A 21,639-nucleotide genomic window follows, 5' to 3' on the forward strand; every position below is an offset into this window, starting at 1 on the left:
TCAATCTGTATGTAAAACTTGGCTTTTAAAACTGTTATGCAGACAATTAAGTATCAACTAGCAAGAAGAAATCCACCATTAAAACCTGATACTTGAATACATTGATTAAAATTGTGATGATGCTCAAATTAGGATTTTAAGTAAGTCAATTAGATTCTAATGTCTAAGTAAATAAGAAGTGTGCAAAAGTAAACTAAATCGCTCTAAAAGTAAAGTTAATAATAATGGAAGTTCAATCGTAATTTTTTCTTAACTTTTTTTCAAAAAGAAAACCTATTAGCTCAAATGGTAGAGCAATGTGTCATTGCACATGGATGTAGGTTCAAATCCTACATAGGTTACTGAAAAGTAAATAAAAACCCAAAAGTAAATAAACATGCTGAAAAGTAAATAAGAAAAACACTTAAACAAATTATAAAAGAAACTGGAGTTTTTTTAGCTTAAAGAACAAGAAACTGCAACGAATTAGAAAAAGAAACAAGAGTAGCAGAAGCTGTAATAGTGAGAGAGTGAGCCCGCTGAGCCCGCTGCACTGGAGCCCTTTCAACTTTGGTTATGCTGCAGTATCCTAAACCTTGCCCAATTTGAGTGAATCTTCTGGATCGTCTAACTGCATCCCTTAGCATCTCCACCAGCATGTACGAGTCCGAGAGAACCCTAAGTGAAGCTATGTTCCTGTTAGCAGCTCATTTCAGGCCTTTAAGACACGCAATTTCCTAAGCTTGCAAAGCCGAGTCCGCATACCCAAAAAGAACTATCGTAAAGGTAAATAGAATCGATTCAAAAGTAAATTAAAATTGTTCTCTATTTCATTATCATCAATTGAAATAAAAATAAAAATATAATTAATCTCTTTGTTGTGCTATAATTTTACATGATTTTCCTTTACAATTTAGAAGTAGATAAATAACTCGTAAAAGTAAATAAATTTGGTTCAAAAGTAAAGAACCATCAAGAAATAGAAAGTGTTCTATGTTATTCTGTGTTGTTGTGCTGCTGCAGTTCTTCTTCTGTGAAGCTTTTGTTTTTGCTGATATTTTTTGTGTCTGTTCTAAGCTTGGGCTGCAGAGGTGGATTGTGAGGTTGTTTGCACTGCGGCTGCAGAGGTGGATGGTGAGGTTGTTTACACAGCTCTGAAATGTTCAACGTTGTTTTGCTGTTCAGTTGGTGCGGATGTCCGTTATGTTCAACGTTGATCTGCACAATGTTTTTCTATTGGTGCTGCTGGTCTGCACCAACATGCAAAGTAAAAAAAAAGAGCAAAGACGAACCTACGTGGGATTCGAACCCACATATTTTGTGCAATTGCACAATGCTCTACCAATTGAGCTAGTAGGCTAATGTTTTTAAATAGAATAAATAAAAGTAAAGAAAATACCAAAAAAAGTAAATCGAAACAGTTCAAAAGTAGAGGCTTCGATTGTAAAAGTGTGAACAAGCACTAGATTCCGTCGACAAGAAGCTGCTGCAAATCTGCAAAACCGAGTTAGAAGTTGGGATGAATCAATTTTTTGTTGGCTCGTCAAGCTCAGCAAAGGAGAAAATGTAGTACTAGCTGAATTTCACTCACTAACCCCTACCACATTGAAGAAGACCCACAATGGGTCACAAAGCATCCTAACGATGGGTGTGCCAATATCTTCTGATGCTGCACCCACCCACCGTGAGCCACTCTTCTCCCGCCAACCAGATGATTATACCCTTTTGGCAGCAGCTCCTCCAAGGTGGCACAACCCACAGAAGGCTTTAAGGCCATCAAGAAGGGTTGTCCTGTCATTTCAAGTCCCAGGGCCAGCTCCTGCAGTTGGGCTGCGTCTAAGACATGGTGACTACCAAGACAGCAAAAGATCACAAGCCCAGGGCCGAACCTGGCTAGCCAGTCAACCCGGTGATAGTGGCTCCGGGCTTGCCCGTGGAGATTCAGAGGGATAAATTTCCTAAGTAAGCCTCTTAGAAGGTTTAGAGAAAAATTTGCAAGTCTTAACAACTTTCTCCAAGTGATCATCAGTTTTGTTACCACTAAATGTAGCAACAACAATACGAGCACCACTTCCACGAACACAAGAGGCTCACAACAATCTTCTACAGCCTAGGCAGCTATACTTGTGGCACGACTCTGAAAACTTAAGTTCACACTGACATCAAAAGCTCTCAGCCATGTACAATTCAGAGGAGCAGGATAAATAACTGATTTTACCAAAAGAAACCCAAGACCTAACCTTGTCAATTAGATCCAGAAAAAGGGCTGCTATTAAGCACTCCACCCAAAGAATTCACCAACCAAGCTATAACACCACCCTAATAACCTTGTCAAGCAGCTTAACCAATAAAAACATCTCTTCCACTAGCATCAACTCAATTCGACTAAACCACCTAGCTAATTCCAGAAACCAAAGGCATCTGTTTCACTACTTTCTCATACCTCAGTCTAGAAGCAATTAATATTCCACGCCTACATCAACAATGAGTCAAGGGAAAGTGACAACGATTGCAACAGCATCAAATTTCCATAATCAGCAAACACCTAGCTAATTCCATAAAAAAAACCCTAATTCGAATGAATGAATCAGAGGAACTCAATTCAACAAAACTAATAATTCAAAGAAATCAACTGAATGCGAATGAATTAACCTAATTCCAAAAAATCAAAAGAAAACCACAAATTCGAGAAAAATGAACTCGAAAGATTGAATCAAATGCATATTCAATCAAAAGATTAATTGAAGAAAACATACAATATTAGCCAAATAAAATTAACTTACCAAATTACTGATTTTTAAGAACGGTGAAGGAATTGGATCTACAAATTTTGGCAGATAAGACATAAAGAACGGAGGAGAACGATTGAAAATGGCGGAGGATGTTGAGAGAGAGAGAGAGAGAACGTTCAATTCGCAGAGAAGGAGGGAAGGAAGAGAGAGAAAGATATTCTGAAAATTGGGGGGAGTGGGAGTGGTCATTCAAGGCGGAAAATTACTAATTTACCCTTACTACTTTCGTTTGGTCGGGTAGATCATCGGCCGTTGGATTGGTTAGATCGACGACTGAGATTAGTTCTCAGTTCTCATCTTAAGGGGTGGTTCTCACCGGATCCTATATATATATATATATATATATATATATATATATATATATATATATATATTGATTTTACGTATAAGTTTACATACAAGTTCATTCCTATTAACACTATTTAGGAAAATGAACGTTAAAACATAGTACTCAATTTCCATTAAAGTATATACTAGATACATCGGTTGCAAAAGAAGGTCCTATAGGGCTGAATCAAACATGAATTAATCCGACCCAGGTTGGTGTTTATGCCAAAATTCGTATGGGGGCGACTTTCGGCTAAGATCAACACTAACTAAGCAAAGAATTAACAACACAAATAAAGAGACACGACACAGAGGAGTGTTGACGCGGAAAACCCAGGAATAAGGTAAAAAACCGCGGATAGCTATGAGGCTATCAATCCACTAAGTATTCTATACGATTGTTTATGCTTTTCTCTGAGAATCAATGCTGAAAATAAAATATAACAATGAATGCTAAAACACTTGATAGCTTAAGAGTTGTAATGCTTGAGTGAACGTCCTTCGCTTATCCTCATCTTCGTGCTTTTATAGGGTATTTCCAACGGTCCAGTCGGTTGAGAGAATCCCACAAAGATAGGGATATCTTTGTCACACGTCTCTTTAGTCTTCAACCACCTCCGCGCTTCTCGCGCATGTCTTGGACTCATTCTTGCTAGTGTGACGGCGCTGCCTATCATGGGCTTTAGGTTAACTTATCTTTATCAACTTGTTCCTTGAGGACGCGTCTCTGCCGCCTATGCGTTGTCGCCCGTCCTTCGTCGTTTACGCCTCGTCGTACGATGCTACGTCGGACGTATCTCCCTGGAGCTGTGTTTACCTGCGACACGACAGAACCTGGCTGACACGACTTGATCAAACGTTAGAGCGGTTATGTCGTTAGTCCAAAAAGTGGGATAACAGTTTGCCCCCAATTGTGAATTTGCGGAGTCACACAAAGCAAAAGAAACAATTCAAATTTAAAAAGCAAAAACCGTCTTCAACTGCCCAGTTCGTGGGATAAAACCGTTCAGAATTCCAGAGTAATAAATACCAATTCGCGACATGCAATAAAGTTCTTCACACCAAGTTTTTTCAAAAAAATTCTAGATCCGAAAGCAGGAGAGAGAAGAGGGAGAAAGCGAAGTCGATTTTCGCACTGAGTTTGTTCGATTTCAGGTAAAATTTGCTTTCTTTTTTCGATTTTCTTGTAGATTTCTGTAAGTGAGATGGGTAGATCTAAGTCGGTTGTAGCGAGAGGAAAGGGGGAGTCGGGTTCCACTCGGGTTAAGTCCCTTAACCCGATATATTCTACTGTGGTGGATCCGGCGGCGTTTATTGAACTTGCTGGTTTGCCGCCGTCGGCGGAAGTGAAGATTCCCGGCTCGGATGAGGAAGCTTTTGACTGTCCAGAGGGGTATGTGGTTATGTATGAGTATCCGTTCACAATTGGCTTCAAATTTCCTTTCACTCCTCTAGTTAGGTCCTTTATCGAGGTTTTCCATTTGACCCCGGTTCAGTTGATGCCCCAGATATGACGGGTTTTCACGGTGGTGCACGGAGTTACTGCGAACTGGCGTACGCCGTTTGACCTGTCTGACTTGATGTATACTTACGACCTAGCGCTGCAGAAGTGTTGTAGGTATACCTTGGTCACGAAGAAGGGGAAGACGAACTTAGGTGTTGGTTTAGGTGTGAACGACAGGGGTTGGCAGAGTCGTTTTGTCTTCGTAGGCAAAGATTCTCTGGGAGATAAAGGGCGGTTTTTGGTCGAGGGATGGACGATGGAAGGTAAATGTGTCGTTTTGTCTTTGTTTCTCGTCGTTTTACTGAACGTCGCCTTACTTGCTTTTGTTTTGCAGTCGTCAAGGCGTCGTCGTTGACTGAGTTGAACGCTGATTCTGAGGATAAGTATCGGAAATTCTTGGGTTATTTTGTCGAGGATAGGTCTTTTAGTCGCGACGGAGAGTTTTTAGACGAGCAGGAGGCGAACCGGTCAGGCGACGTCGCCGAGGAGGAGGAAATAGACGAGGAATCAGGTCAACTGACTCGTCGTCGGAAAAGGTTGGATTTGCTTGAAGAGGTAGTGGCAAACTCATCGTCTGCCGAAGGTGAAGTAGGCGATATGGCTGACAACTCAGGTATTTGACGTTTGTTTATTTCGGGGTTTGTATATATTTTTGTTTTTGCTTTGGACAGTGTTTGACCTTGATCTTTTGTATTGGGTGTAGAGCACACTCTGTCGTCTAGGCCTGTGTCAAGGATGTCTCAGAGCGAGATTCAGGAGCGCGCAAGGAAGCGATTGAGGTCGTCCTCGACTTCTGGTGGACGAGGTACGACGGTCGTACCTCGATTTTCTGCGATAGGTTCGTCGGCCGAGACGCCTGTCGTCATAGGAGCCGAAGGCTTTCATCCGATTGCTTCGTCATCGCCTCCACAGCCGTTCAAGGCGTCGTCTGCTGCTGTCGACGTTAGTAAGGTGTCTACTTCGTCGGCCAAGAAGCGTCCTGCCGAGACGGATCCTGTCGAGGATACGGTTATCACTTTGCCCCCAAGCTTCTTGGGTGATGAAGAGGCGTCGGTTATATGGCCTTTCGCTGATCGCTTGATCTTGCCTACGACGTACCGACGATATCACGAGGTGGATCCTCTTCCTGTCGCGTCGGACGCCGCTGAACTTAGTCTGCGGGTGAGTTTTATTTAGTTTTTTCTTCTTTTTTGTTTGCGAAAGATGTGTGTTGTGTAAATCTGTTTTGGCATTGGTTTTGCGCAGGCGTCGCAGGCTGCCTTGGCTGTACGTAGGCAATGTTCGTTGCTGTGCGACGAGGTGACGAATGCGAGGTAGCTGACGGCGACGGCGAAGAAGGCGGCCGCGTCGTGGGAAGCGAAGTGGAAGGCTGCTGAGAAGAAGGTCGTGGACCTTGCTGCGGTGGTTAAGGCCAAGGGTGACCAATTGAAAGGTAAGGATAAGCAGTTAGCCGACGTGGCTAAAGATCTGGAGAAAGTGAAGGAAGAGCTGGCCTCGACGACGGAGGAGTTAGATGGATTGAGGAGCTTGTACGACGCCCTGCAGGAGGAGGCGAAGGACGTCGAGGCTCTCGCTATATGGAGGACGCGGGCGCAGATGATGTACTCCTGCTTGATTGGGGAGACTAGCCTTTGGCCGTGTCAGAAGGAGGTGGACGACTATCTGGCTAATGGCGGTACCATGGCTGACCTGTCGGTGCCTGTGGTGGATCCGGAAGAGTTAGCGAAGACGGCTGACACTGCCAGTACTGAGGCGACAGAGGTGGATGCGGCTTTGTTGGTGGTGAGTGCGCCTGTTCCGGACCAAGAGGGGGAGGTTTTAGCTGTTGGGTGCGAAGAGGAGGCTTTTGCCGTCGCTTCTCAAGACGAGACGTTGGACGTGGCGTCGGTGGAGGTGCCAGTCGTGCCCCCGGAGCAAGAGTCGGAGCAGGAGGCCGTGGCCTCTACTCAGGAAGAAGGGATGTAATAGTTTGTAGTTTTCGAATTTCTGTTGGTTTTTGTGTTTTGTTTGTGAACTTCTTTACTCGTCGTCGATGGCGACGACGAGGTGGTTTGGATAATGTTTTGTGTTTGAATTTCGGAAGTCGTGGCCTTAGGGGTCGCGCGTTGTGTATGATAAGTTTGTTTTTCTTTTCCTTAGTCGTTTGTTCCTTATGGTTATCCCGTCGCGTTTTGATGCCTTAGTTTCGTGTAGTAGATGCTTTGCAAGTAATAAGTATTGAATCGACTGATGTGTAAAATCATACCTGCGCTGTTTGTTCGTTGTCTCTCGCGATCTCGTTCTGAGTCGTACGTTGTTGCTTATGGATATCATTCGTCGTGCGTCTTGCACTCTGCAAAAGAAAACATGGGTCGCTAGGAGGATTGGCCGTTGGGGATGCCAACGGCCCTCCGATGCTTAAGTCAGTAATGGTTTTTAAACGAAAATAAAACGATAAAGAAAAATAAAGACGACGATACGATGGCTGATAAAATTGGTTACGACGAGATTTCAAAAATGGTAGAGTTTAAGATGTGTAGCGTTCCAGCTTCGGGGGACCGACTTGCCGTCTTTGGTGACGAGCCTGTATGCCCCCTTTCCGACGATTTTATCGATCAAGTATGGTCCTTCCCAAGCTGGCGCGAGTTTACCTGCGTTTAACTCTTTTGTGTTTTGGAACACTTTGCGCAACACCCAGTCGCCCTCCTTGAACATTTTTATTTTGACGTTTTTGTTGAAGCATTTTGCCACAATCTGCTGTTGCGACGCCATTCTTATCAACGCTGCTTCTCTGAAGTCTTCTGTGTTGTCGAGGTTTTCACTAAGTTCGACGTCGTTTTGCTCTGGTGTCATGAGTCCATATCGTGCACTGGGCAGCGTCACTTCGGGGGGTAGTACTGCTTCGCACCCGTAAACGAGTGAGAAGGGAGTCTGTCCCGTCGCCGTCCTAGGCGTCGTCCTGTTGGCCCATAGGATGGATGGCAGTTCTTCTGCCCATCGTCCCTTCTTATCGTCTAGTCGCTTTTTTAGCGATGCGATGATTGTTTTGTTGCTGGATTCCGCCTGTCCGTTTGCTTGGGGGTATCTTGGCGTTGACGTCTTTAGCTCAATGTTCCACGTCTTGCAGAAAGCCCTAGTTTTGTCGCTGATGAATTGGGATCCGTTGTCGCATATGATTTCTGATGGCACTCCGAATCTGCATATAATGTTAGTCCATATGAACGAACATACCTCTTTGTCTCTTACCTGTTGGAACGCACCTGCTTCTATCCACTTAGAAAAATAATCTGTTAGAGCGAGCATGAAGACCTTTTGTCCTGGGGCGACGGGTAGTTTACCGACGATGTCCATTCCCCATTTCATGAAAGGCCACGGAGTTAAGGTGGGGTGTAAAAATTCAGATGGTTTATGTGTCATACCTGCGTGTCGTTGACATTTGTCGCACTTAGCTACGTACCTCATTGCGTCTTTGAGCATCGTTGGCCAATAGTATCCGTTTCTTTTGATTCTGGTTGACAGGCTTCGTCCTCCTTCATGTCCGCCACATTCTCCTTCGTGGTATTGCTTTTGTAGTCTTTCCCATTCTGTTTTTTCTGCGCATCGCATCAACATTCCGTTCGCTGATCTTTTAAATAATATGCCCTGCAGAATAACATATCGTGAAGCTTTGAAAAGTATCTTCGTGGCTTCGAGCTTGTCGTCGGGTAGGGTTTCATGTGTTAGGTAGTCGAGGATGGGCTTGGTCCAGCTGTCGGTGTTTGTGGTTGATAGGACGAGGCTGGCATCTTGTGGTATGTCTTTTTCAGTAGCGGGTGACAATAGGTGTACTAGAGGTATGGTCGAGAATGGCGATTTTCTGAGTGCGGATCCTAGGTTGGCAAGGGCGTCGGCTTGCGTGTTTAGGTCTCTTGGTACTTGTTTGATGGAGAAGGGTTTAAATTTGGAGGTTAACTTTTTCGCTTTCTCGAGATATAAGGTCATTTTTAGGTCTTTAGCTTCATAGTCGCCGTTAATCTGGTTGACGATTAGTTGTGAATCGCTGAAGATGTTGAGTCCGCTTGCCCCTAATTCCATAGCTAATGTCATTCCAGCGATTAACGCCTCGTACTCTGCTTCGTTGTTAGTTGCCTTGAAATCGCAGCAGATCGCCTGTGCTATCATGTCCCCTTGTGGTGACTTTAGTACGACGCCTAAACCTGCACCACGAAAGTTAGATGAGCCGTCGACGAAGAGTGTCCATATTCCTCCTATGTTGTTGATGAGTTTGACTTCGTCGTCTGCTATCTTCTCTAAGTCGGGGCTGAAGTCTGCCACAAAATCTGCTAGGGCCTGCGATTTTACAGCCGTTCTTGGTTGATACTTGATGTCGAAGCTTCCTAGTGCCATTGTCCACTTCTCCATTCGACCTGTCAGTTCTGGCCTACGCATCACAGACTTGATTGGATAGTTAGTCATCACCACTATTTGGTGAGTTTCAAAATAATGCCTTAATTTTTTGGCTGCGGTAACGAGTGCTAAAACGAGTTTTTCGAGGGAGGAATACCTGGTTTCTGTTTCCAGTAGTGACTTACTGATGTAATAAATGGGTAGTTGTTGTGCTTCGTCTTCTCGAGCTAGGACCGCGCTGACTGCTGCCGAGCTGACGGCTAAGTAGAGTTGTAGGACTTCTCCTTCTTTTGCCTTGGACGGGAGGGGTGGCGACATCATGTATTTTTTGAGGTTTTGCAGGGCTGTTTCGTGGTCGTCGGACCAGTTAAACCCCTTGTTTTTGCGCAAGACGTCGTAAAATAATCGACACTTGTCCGACGATCGCGATATAAAACGGTTTAGTGCTGCCACCCTTCCTGTCAAGCGTTGTACCTCTTTTATGTTCCTGGGGGATTGAATGTTGATTATCGCGCGCACTTGGTCGGGGCTGGCCTCGATTCCTCGTTGGGTGACGATGTAACCTAAGAATTTTCCTGCGGACACCCCGAAAGAACATTTAGTTGGGTTAAGTTTCATACCGTACTTTTTCAATACGTCGAAGGATTGTCGTAGGTGTTCCACGTGATCGTCAGCCTTCCTCGATTTTACTAGCATGTCGTCAATGTATACCTCCATTGTGTCTCCGAGTTGGTCTTTAAACATCTTGTTGACTAATCTTTGGTACGTCGCACCTGCATTTTTAAGACCAAAAGGCATAACTTTATAACAATAAATTCCTCTATCCGTTACAAAAGATGTTTTTTCCTGGTCGTCTGGGTGCATAAGGATTTGGTTGTATCCTGAATAGGCGTCCATGAATGTGAGCAGCTCGTGTCCGGCTATGGCGTCGACCAGGGCGTCGATGTGTGGCAGTGGGAATGGATCCTTGGGGCAAGCTTTGTTGATATCTGTGAAGTCGATGCAGACTCTCCATTTTCCGTTCTTTTTACTGACGACGACGACGTTCGCCAACCAATCTGGATATTTAACTTCCCTGATCTTCCCTGAATCTATCAATTTTTGGACTTCTTCGTCTATGATTTTATTCCTTTCGGGTGCGAACTTACGTCGTTTCTGTTTTACCGGTCTGAAGTTGGGGTCGACGTTGAGCTTGTGGGTGATGACGTCTGGGCTGATTCCTGTCATGTCCTCGTGTGACCAAGCGAAGCAGCCCGAGTTTTCTCTTAGGAACGACACTATCTGACTTTTGATGTTGTCAGGCAGTGAGGCTCCGATCCTTACGACTTGGTCTGGCTTTGTTTGGTCCAGGACTATCTCGTCGATTTGTTGGTCGTCGGGGTCGTCCGATGTCGACCCTGGCTGTAGTTGCTAGATGGACGACTTGGATGGTTTCAGTGCCGTCTCATAACATTTCTTCGCATCTCTTTGTTGTCCTTTGATTTCCATGACCCCCCATTTGGTTGGAAACTTGATTGATTGGTGGTATGTTGATGGCACTGTCTTCATTTTTTGGATCCATGGTCGTCCTAGGATGACGTTGTACGCTGATGGACAATCGACGACGTTGAACTTGGTCATCATGTTGACGCCTTCTGCGTATGTAGGCAGCAATATCTCTCCTACTGTCCGTAGTGCCTCTCCACTGAATCCTACCAGAACTGTTGATCTCCTTACAATATTTTTCTCTTCTAATCCCATTTCTTGTAGTGCTTCCAAGAACATTACGTTGGCTGAGCTTCCGTTGTCGACCAGTATCCTTTTTATCAGAGCGTTCCCTATTGGGAGCGATATTACCAACCCGTCGTGATGTTCCCGCTGTGTATCTACAGAATCTGAGTCGTCGAAAGTGATAGCCATTGCGGTCAGGGACTTGTGCAGTGCGACCTCGTCTTCGGTTTGCCCCTCTTCCATGGTTTCAGATTCTCCCCTGTTAATTTTTTTAGCTGCAGAAGAGGTTAGTCCACAAATATCTGAACCACCGGAAATAACGTTTACCACTTTATTGAACGGTGGTGGGTCTGGTCGCTCGCTGCTTATTATTGGGCCGGGCAGGGTGGTTTGCTCTTTGGAGAACGTTTCTTTTCCCTTGTCGCTCAACAGCTCTTTTAGATGTCCCTGTTTCAGGAGGTATGCGACCTCCTTTTTGAGGGAGATGCACTCCTCGGTCGTGTGGCCGTTGTCGCGGTGGAAGTCGCACCATTTGCTCATGTTCTTCATGGAGTCCGGTCTGTCGCTCTTCCGGGGCCATCTGACTGTTCCACCTACATTTTGAAGGGCGTTCACCACACCTCCGATGTCGACGTTGAAGCCGTAGTCGGAGATGTTAGGGTGTTCGACCCGCTCATTCCTGTAAACATTGTTAGTATCATAATACTGATTGACACTTTGTACCTGGTTTTGCCGAACGTATGGTTGGTGTCGCCAGTTGTTGTTCCTCGGGGTGTACGATCTTCTGTCGCTGCTGCCCCCTGTCGACCGTTGAGATGCTGTTCGGATGACCTCGTCGTCTTCGATTCGCATCTGGGCGGTGGCCCTTGATCGCACCTCTTCGAAAGTTGCACAGGGGTATTTGGTTATTTCCCGGTATAACTCCGAATTGGGGATGAGGCCTCTTTTGAACGCCTCAATAGCAGTCCTGACATCACAGTTTTTTATACCAATTTTTTCACAATTAAAACGGTTAAAATAATCGCGTACCGACTCGGTTGGCCCTTGAACCAACCGATAGAGATCACTGGTTTGTTTCTCCAACTGGCGACTGCTGGCGAACTGTTGGTAGAAGGCGTTGATGAGTTCGGACAAACAGGAGATGGATCCGGGAGGGACGTTCGTGAGCCACTCCAAAGCTGCTCCATCAAGGGTGCCGCCGAAAGATTTGCACATGACAGGCTCCACTAGGTCGTATGGGATCCCGATCTGCCACATGCGCTGCTTGTAGAAGTTGACGTGCCTGTAGGGGTCGGATGTCCCGTCGTACAGGGTGGTCCAGGTAGGGAGTCGGAGCGTGTGCGGAACTGTCACTCTAGCGATCGCTTCACAGAACGGCGACGCTGCGTACCCGTCGGTTGGCTCGGTCTCCACGGGCGTAGGTGCTCCGGGAAACTTGGTCATCAACTTCATCAGGCGAGAGTAGTGCTTCGTCATGCGTGCGTCCATCTTGTTCAGGCGCTGGGTCACCGGATCGGGAGCTTCTCCGTTTTCTTCCTCACGGGTCTCCTCCTCATCGGTCATATCTTCGAAGTCATCGGGCATCTCGAACGTCAGTTTTTTTGGCTTCCCACCTTTGTAGCGGGACTGGTGCTTGTTGCTTTTCACGGATTCGAGCTCTTTCTGGAGGGTTTCATTGGATGCCCTCTCTTGGGCTAGCTCGGCTTGGGCTTTCTCGTAAGCCGCTTTCATCTCTGCGATCGTCATCTCTCCATTAGTCATGGTGAAAGGAGTGATTTTGTGTAAAACCTAGTTAATGTCCCCACATACGGCGCCAAACTGTTTATGCCAAAATTCGTATGGGGGCGACTTTCGGCTAGGATCGACACTAACTAAGCAAAGAATTAACAACACAAATAAAGAGACACGACACAGAGGAGTGTTGACGCGGAAAACCCAGGAATAAGGTAAAAAACCGCGGATAGCTATGAGGCTATCAATCCACTAAGTATTCTATATGATTGTTTATGCTTTTCTCTGAGAATCAATGCTGAAAATAAAATATAACAATGAATGCTAAAACACTTGATAGCTTAAGAGTTGTAATGCTTGAGTGAACGTCCTTCGCTTATCCTCATCTTCGTGCTTTTATAGGGTATTTCCAACGGTCCAGTCGGTTGAGAGAATCCCACAAAGATAGGGATATCTTTGTCACACGTCTCTTTAGTCTTCAACCACCTCCGCGCTTCTCGCGCATGTCTTGGACTCATTCTTGCTAGTGTGACGGCGCTGCCTATCATGGGCTTTAGGTTAACTTATCTTTATCAACTTGTTCCTTGAGGACGCGTCTCTGCCGCCTATGCGTTGTCGCCCGTCCTTCGTCGTTTACGCCTCGTCGTACGATGCTACGTCGGACGTATCTCCCTGGAGCTGTGTTTACCTGCGACACGACAGAACCTGGCTGACACGACATGATCAAACGTTAGAGCGGTTATGTCGTTAGTCCAAAAAGTGGGATAACAGTTGGTACTTGGTAGACATCTGCCTTTTAAGAGTGGAAGAAAGGGTAAGAGAATTCACCTTAAAGTGTGACGAGACGATGTGTTAAAACAAGCTAGTAGTATTGCATGTAACGCTGGATACTATTTTGTTAGAGGTTAAAATATGCATCCTGTCATAAATTAAACAGCCTTAATTACTTAATTAGGGAATTTGCTTCCTATCCATCAAGTATAAATGAGTAATAAATTGTAAATAAAAGATGTAATTGTTGCCATCACGTAATATATCTAAGGTATTAATAGCACTTAAAAAGCCCATAAAACAGGACAATAATGATATCATAGTCAAGTTAGTATGTGTGTGTTTTCTCTTTCTTTACATGCTGACTACGTATCAACACAACCAACTCGCTATGTAATTGTAATACAGCTAAGAAAGAATCCATTTGGCAAGGCGTAAAACGTTTTTATTGTAAAATGAATTTTCATTGAAAACATTTTTAAAGGAAAAACACAATTCCAAACTAGTTTTCCTTTGTTTGGTACCTTAAAGGAAAATGGGAGAAGATGGTGAAGATTGAGGGGAAGAAAGGAGAGCGAGGTAAGGAGGGAAGAAAGAAAAGTGGTTTCCCTCCCTTTCTAATGGAAAAGGATTTTCCACCTTTGAGGGAGTCATGTAAAATTGTTTTTCATCCCGGCTTTACTGAACCAAACAACGTAAAATGATTGAAAAGTTTTACGCCCTACCAAACGGAACCTAATTTGCATAATTTTATGGGATAAAATGACTCTAGTGACCTAACTTTTATGAGCGAGAAAATACTTTGTACTATATTTATTTGAACAAACAATGAATTTTTTCAGTATTTTATCAATATGGGTTCAATTGAACACACTGAATCTATACTGAAACCGCCACTTTATATGGGTATATAAAGTGTACGGAATATGTTGTAACTAAATTGAAATGAGCGTAGATATAAAGCATTTCAAATAAACTGAGATGGCCAGGAGAAGCGAAGATCGACCATTAAACTAATTGTTAATTTGTTACAAGCTTATGGTCATAATACGAAGTTTTGTTCACTTGACGAATTATTATTGAGTCACAATCTCACAAACGAATAGGGGAGAAAACATCCTCGCTTTTGTACCGTTTGTGGTACATAGGTCATTTTGTTTTAAAGGTGATCATAACCATCCAATCCAAAAAAATCAGGTTCAGGTGAATTTTTGGACCCAGCTCGTTTTTTTTTTTTTTTGGGAGTGAGCATTGCTTTTGGTTCAAGTTCGTCCCAACTCGGAAAATCGTTATATTTGGTCAGAAACAACAGCTTTTTGGCTTAAGTTTTCTCAGCCCACCCATAAGAGCAAGTGTGCAACCTTGACATAACATGTCATTTTGGTTTAATGTTAACTGAGTATGCATGTCAATTGTCAAATGCTAAGCTTCCTTGACTCATGTCACATACTTGATTTGTTAGACTATGTGCATCCTTGATCCTTGATCAAGTGAAAAACTATTTCTCTCTCATATTTCTCCTTCTTCCACCTCATTTCCCACTAACTTGACATTCCTTTTACCTCAACCCCTCACTTTCTCCCACAACCTTAACCTACAACATTATCTCTTTTATCAACCTTATTCAAAATTTTATCCTCACAAATAATTTTTACCCCTATCGAACTTCTGCCATAAGGCAAAGTAGTAATTGGTTTTAATACTAATATTGTAATAATTAGTTATTTATATTATTTTTATATTTATTACTTTAAATTAATTTTAAAAATTAAGCAAAATATCTTCAAATGGACTTGCAGAAAAGCATTGCAGATTTGCAGGTGTCCAGCTTCCTCACAAAATCACACATGCATGAACAAGATAAACGACACATCACCGCAACTTGCAACAAGTTTCTAGATCTACGATCACAATTCTTCAAGCTTTTTGCATTAACAGTACCTCAAGGCATGATGGCAGGACTTGGGGTCACATATGTAACCCAAGTCAAGTAAAGTAACAACTTGACTGTTGCATCTTGTCAACGTTATGGAGCTTTAGAAGGATCAAGTTGTAGTTGACAGGAGTATGAATCAAGATTGTATATGCTCTTAGGCAACTAAATATTAGGCTTTATTTTTATTTTTATTAGTTTATTAGAATAATCTTTACTAGTTTGTTTATTTGTTAAATTTTTATTTTGTACGTATGCAAATAATTACTCCGTAACCTTTTTATTATCCATAACTTTTATTAATAAATATTACGTAATGATAATATTTATTTATTAAATTAAATAAAAATAATATCAAAAACATAATAAATATTTTTTTTTGAATTTATTAATTATAATTTAATTTTAAATTTATTAGTTTGTTGAAATAAGAAATTGTGTTTGAAAGATAATTTGAAGGAGTATATGTAAAAAGTAGGTGAAATAAATTAGTGACTTTGATTCAAGATCGTGGGAGAAAAATAAATGATTTAAGTAATGGGTATGTCAAAATAGTGGAAGATAAGGTACGTGGAAGAAGGGAAAAGATGAGAGAGAAATTGTTTTTCAATTGACCGAAGTCAAGTATACACATGGTCTAAGGCTTTTTCCAATACATAAGGAGACTTTTCCCAACAAGGAACCGTATTTTTTGTTTGGCCAAAGCCAGACATTACATTAACAACGCATTGTTCCAAGACTTCTAATTAAGGCTCCGTTATATACTTATACTAGATTAGGTCACGTGCATGCATGGATTTTCTAAAATCAATTAGCCACATTTTTATAATATATTTGAATGAAATATTTCTCTCCCGTAAGTTATTGCATAATTAATAAAACTTGAACATTACTGATTTAACCATCTTGCAATTTCAGTTCTATTACATATTGCATATTTTATATGTTTACTATGCTAATTAGACAAAAATATTCGATATACTAATATGTTAATTTGACCAAAATATTAAGTAAATATATTTTTCATTATTAATATATTGATTTGACTAAAATATTGCCAAAAATAACAAATTATTATGTAACATCTATTATTTCCATACATATAAATACATAAATGGTTAAATAAAAATGATAGAAAATAAAAAATATAAATAACGTAAAGATTTTTTAGGAAATTTATTTTTGGAGGGAAATTTTTTCATCAGGAAGTGACATGTGTCATTCCTGGTGTCTGTCTTAGTATAAAGTAATAGATTCGACTTATTTTGTCTGAATTATACTATTTAAACTTATTTTATCTGATTTTTTTTTTTTGAAATAAACTTATTCGGTGTGAACTATATGAAAAAACCTTATTTTTTTTTCTTTTCTGAATTTATCTTAAATGCGCTTTTTTTATAATCAAATTAATTCATCGATAAAAAGTCATACGACATCTACATAAAGATTTGAATCTAAAAAATACATAACAATCGAATCAAATAAAAACTTCATTTCACCATAGATACGATCGTAGTATATCAAACATTCTGTAAACCCTCTTTTATATCGTTGTGAATTACAACCTTATATCGACGAGGGGGTATATAGATCTGTTGTAGCCGTGATAAATATGATTTCTGTTTGATTCGTCTGATTGTAGTCAAAAAATTGACCTCCTCTTCGATCTCGCATAAATCTTTACCAAAGAAACAACCTAAACCAAACTAAACACACAAAACTTAACTAGAATCAAACCCACCATAGAGGTACTTACTACACTGAAACTGAAACTATGTAGTTTTATTGAGATCTAAAGAAGAAAACAAAACAGAATTGAAGAGAATGGACGGAAATAACCAAATTTCCGAAGAAAATTGGCTATTTCCGCCCTAGAAAACCCTAATTTTTGTAAACCCTAAAAAGAGAGAGAAAAGAGGGAGAGAGGGGAGAGCCTTAACTGCACTTATCTAAACTTGATTTGTCTGGAATAAGCTAAAATAAGTCGAGAAAAAACCTTAACTCACCACTAATAATAATTCACCCTGATTTCTTGAAAAAATTTATACGTTAAACATATATATCAAATATATTACTTCGTATGAATTTACCAAATATTTTTATAAATTACCAACAATAAAAGACGGAGTAACCAATTTAAACCCTAAGTACGAAAAACTAGTGAAACCAAACAAGTTATTAGTTACAGTTTTGAGTTTTATGTTTTTAAAAAACTGGAAACAAGTTTTTGTTTTGATTTCTTACTTTTTCAAAACCAAAATAAAACAACTTCATTTTGAGATTTGAGTAAGCGGATTTATTATAACAATATTTTTTTATGGCTTATTCATTCGCCTCCATATTTTTAATTACTTCAGCCCCTTCATTATTCCCCCATCAAATCTATACCTCCATGGATCCATAACTCTGTATTATCCGTAACTCTTACCATAAAACCCCTAAAAGTTCATTGCATGTTTCAAATTGTATAATAAGTGTAATTTTATTAATACCATAAAACCCCTAAAAATTCATTGCACGTCTCAAATTGATTCCAGAATATATTTTTTTAACATAAAAGCTACAATCGCATATTAGATCTGAAATCAATTAAAGTGATGGATAGAGTATTAGGAATATGAGTTTTTGTGTTTCATTTGTATCCAAGAAAGATACAACCTGACAAGAAATTTCAGTAAAAGGTTGGACTACGGTGTTCATGTCAAACTAAAAAAATCCATGAAAGAAATTGATGCCTAAATAATTGTTGGAGAATAGCAGCAAACCCATTTGAAATAGAAGAAAATATGGAGTATGAAGATTGCCGAACAGGGAAGAATGCTGATGTCACCATTTATGTGGCCGATTTTCTTCAATCACCATTAGTGCCTTTAAAGGTTATGTTTGCAGCGCGTTTTCTGTCAGGCGGCCTGGCTTCACGCGCCACATAAATACGAAATCTCATATTTCTTTCTCTCTCTTCCTCCTTCCTCCTTCCTCCTTCCTTCTTCACAACAGCGACATCCTTTCTCAAACCCTAATCTAATTTCGCGAAATTATTCAGCTTGCTCCGCCGCAATCGCCGCTAACAACTTTCAAATCCGACATGGGCGACGGCGGCTATGAGCAATTTCAACCACCAATACCGATATTTCCGCCACAATCACCGCCGACAACTTTCAGATCAGACATGGCCGACGGCTTTCAACCACCACCACCATTATTTCCGCCACGATTTCAACAACCAACACAGATGTTTCCGCCACAATTTCAACCACCGAGTTTTCAACCTCGCCAACTTCAACATTCTCCTCGATTTCTAACACCACCGAATTTTCAACATCGCCACCTTCAACATCCTCGATTTTTACCACCACCGATTTTTCAACCTCGCGACCGTCATCCTCCTCCTCGTTTTCAACCTCCTGCGCGATTTGATAACCCTAACCAAAGCGACCTTCATCCTCCTCCTCGATTTCAACCTCCTGCCCGTTTTGATAACCATTATCAAAGCGATCTTCATCCTCCTTCTCGATTTCAACCTTCTGCGCAATTTGATAACCCTAATCAAAGGGGTTTTACAACATTGCAGCAAGTAACTACTGAAACAAGTTCTGGAACAAAGGAAAACACATCTGAAACAAGTTCTGCAACAACAGGAGAAACAACATCAGCTTATTTTTCAGGTTTTAAAATTAATTTAATGAATATAGTTAACTAATTGATTACTTGTCGTAACTAATTAGATTGTGCAATTAACTAAGCGGCTAAAAAACTAAACAAATTGGTTAACTAATTGCTTTGAAAGAATCACTAACTGGTAAAAATAGTTAACTAATTGGATAATAAAGTAAATAATATATAAAGGAACTTTTAATTTAAATAAATCACTGATTTCTTTAAGAACTTAACTAATTAATATCAATACTAAACTAATTTTTTTTAAAGCTACTTTTCAAATTTCATTTTTCACTAAGTTAACCATTACCATCATTTAGGTAACTTTTTCCACCAAATAGTTAACTTTTTGAAGCAACTAGTTAACCTTTTCCACCAAATAGTTAACTTTTTGAAGCAATTAGTTAACTTTTATCATCAATTAGTTAACTTTTATCACCAATTAGTTAACTTGTACCATCAATTAGTTAAGTTGTTCCGTTAATTAGTTAACTTGTACCATCAATTAGTTAAGTTGTTCCCTTAATTAGTTAACTTTTATCATCAATTAGTTAACTTGTTCTCTCAATTAGTTCAATTGGTTAACTAATTTCCTGAATTATGTAACTAATTAGTTTCTTTTGTTAATTATTACTTTTGTTCATTTTACAGGTTCAAAAGATATTTGGAACGATTTAACAGAGGATGATATTAGAGGACCTTTGACTGGATATACTGGCACTGTAGATGAACTACATGAACTTTATGACAAACATTCAATACTTCTTGGATTTTCAATAAGAAAAAACACATTAAGGAGAGATCAAAAAACGGGAGAGATAAAGGAAAGATACTTTTGTTGTTCAAAGGAAGGAAAGAGAAAGGAAAACACAAAGAACACAAAGAAAGAAGAAGCAACTGTATCAAGTGAGAGCAAACAGAAAGAGCAGTCAAAGAACGCAAGGCAGCAAAACCTTACTAGAACAGGGTGCAACGCATCTATACGATTGAAGTTACAAAAGGATGAAAAGTTTATAGTCTTTCATCATGTTATAGAACACAATCATGCCTTAACAAGAGAGTCACTGCAAAACTTTGAAAGGTACAAAACAAAATACAAGTAATTAGTTAACCATTAAATATATTTAGTTAGGCTTTGACATTAATTACTTAAGCGTTTAAATAATTTTGTTTTAATAATAAACTAGATAAAACAGTTACTTACCTTTTTCCATCAATTACTTAACTTTTTTCATAAATTAGTTAACCTTTTCCATGCATTAGTTAACTTTTTAAAACATTTAGTTAATGTTTTGCATCAATTAGTTTACTTTTTACCTCAACTACTTACTTCCTAAAACCATAAATTAACTTTTTCATCAATTAGTTAACTTTTTCAATCAATTAGTTACGTTTTTGCATGAATTAGGTAACTTTTATTTTAATAATATATTAGTTATTTACCTTTTACAACAAATAGTTAACTTTTTGCATATATTAGTTAAATTTTTGCATATATATGTTAACTTTTTACAACAATTAGTTAACGTTTTGCATCATTTCCAGATCACAAAGAAAAATTGATGAAGAAAAGGGAAAAGTAATTGAAGGACTCACACTATCAGGAATAACACCAGCAGATTCCTATAGATATATGTGTAATGAAGCTGGCGACGAAAGGGTGGTTGGACACACATTAGTTGACCACATGAATTTCACAAGTAGATTGAAAATGAAAAGACTAGAAGGAAAAGATACACAAGCAGTTGTGAACATGTTAATTAAGAGAGGAGAAGAAGATCCAAACTTTTATTTTCGAGTAAAGGTGAACGAGGCAAACCAAGTAATAAGCATGTTTTGGAGGGATGGAATGATGCAAGAAGATTATGACGTATATGGTGATGTCTGTGTCTTTGACACAACTTTCAGAACAAACAAATACAATTTAGTTTGTGCGCCATTTGTAGGTGTCAACAACCATTGGAGTAATGTGATGTTTGGTTGTGCTTTTATTGCTGATGAGAAGACACACACTTTTGTGTGGCTATTGGAAACATTTCTGGACTCTATGGGAGGCAAAGCACCTATAACTATCTTTACAGATCAAGATCAAGCAATGGCAAATGCTATTGAACAAGTAAGAGTGCATTAACTATTTGGGTTTTATAGTTAACTAATTGCTAAAAATTGTTAACTATTTGCTACTGGTCTTTAACTAATGAGTTGAAAAGTTTAACTAAATTGATAACCATTCATCAGTTACTTTTTCCATCAATTAGTTATCCTATTACATACATTAGTTAACTTTTTGAATCAATTAGTTAACTTTTGCGATGAATTAGATAAGTTTTTGCATGAACTAGTTAACTTTTGTTTTAATAATATATTAGTTACCTTTTTGCATGAATTAGTTAACTTTTGCATAAATTAGTTAACTTTTTGCATCATTTTCAGATTCCTAACTAATACAGAACTCTGTTCTGACTTAACTATATAGTTTAAATTCTTAACTAATACATCATTCATCAAAAAAATTGCAGGTATTTCCTAATACAAGACATAGATTATGCTTATGGCACTTACAAAAGAATGCTGTGTCAAGATTTGGAGACTTAAAAGCTGACAATACATTCAAAGACACATTCAAGAAGTGCTTATATCGTTGTTACAATGAAGAAGAATTTGAAACCACTTGGTTTGACATGATTACTAAGTATAACCTTCAAGATCATGATTGGTTTACAAATCTCTATACAATAAAAGAAAAATGGTGTACAGCTTTGAACAAAGATTTTTTCTCAGCTGGAATATTGTCTTCACAAAGGTAAATGCTTAAATAAAAGAAGTCCACTAATTTTTTTAATGCTAAACTAATTGCTCAGAATAATTCA

General features: G+C 39.9%; 4 protein-coding genes across 4 annotated transcripts; 2 read left to right on the forward strand and 2 right to left on the reverse strand.

Annotated features, from left to right (window-relative positions):
- Positions 1–4,303: 4,303 nt before the first annotated feature.
- LOC130467466 (uncharacterized) lies at positions 4,304–6,724 on the forward strand. Its single transcript, XM_056835975.1, has 5 exons — positions 4,304–4,491; positions 4,717–4,865; positions 4,937–5,215; positions 5,306–5,763; positions 5,848–6,724. Exons 1-5 carry the CDS (start codon positions 4,304–4,306, stop codon positions 5,917–5,919), a joined length of 1,146 nt encoding a protein of 381 aa, XP_056691953.1. The 3' UTR covers positions 5,920–6,724.
- Positions 6,725–7,682: 958 nt separating this feature from the next.
- LOC130467467 (uncharacterized) lies at positions 7,683–10,194 on the reverse strand. Its single transcript, XM_056835976.1, has 3 exons — positions 9,999–10,194; positions 8,001–9,740; positions 7,683–7,777 (listed from the first exon to the last, which is right to left on the reverse strand). The coding sequence occupies exons 1-3, from the start codon at positions 10,192–10,194 to the stop codon at positions 7,683–7,685; spliced, it is 2,031 nt and encodes a 676-aa protein (XP_056691954.1).
- Positions 10,195–10,377: 183 nt separating this feature from the next.
- LOC110796816 (uncharacterized) lies at positions 10,378–12,438 on the reverse strand. Its single transcript, XM_056835977.1, has 2 exons — positions 11,732–12,438; positions 10,378–11,644 (listed from the first exon to the last, which is right to left on the reverse strand). The coding sequence occupies exons 1-2, from the start codon at positions 12,436–12,438 to the stop codon at positions 10,378–10,380; spliced, it is 1,974 nt and encodes a 657-aa protein (XP_056691955.1).
- Positions 12,439–20,662: 8,224 nt separating this feature from the next.
- Positions 20,663–21,585, forward strand: LOC130466968 (protein FAR-RED IMPAIRED RESPONSE 1-like). The gene is made up of 2 exons (XM_056835496.1): positions 20,663–20,885; positions 21,289–21,585. Exons 1-2 carry the CDS (start codon positions 20,742–20,744, stop codon positions 21,574–21,576), a joined length of 432 nt encoding a protein of 143 aa, XP_056691474.1. The 5' UTR covers positions 20,663–20,741; the 3' UTR covers positions 21,577–21,585.
- Positions 21,586–21,639: the final 54 nt, after the last annotated feature.

Source organism: Spinacia oleracea, chromosome 2, assembly GCF_020520425.1.
Source record: "Spinacia oleracea cultivar Varoflay chromosome 2, BTI_SOV_V1, whole genome shotgun sequence".
NCBI classification, from domain to species: domain Eukaryota; kingdom Viridiplantae; phylum Streptophyta; class Magnoliopsida; order Caryophyllales; family Amaranthaceae; genus Spinacia; species Spinacia oleracea.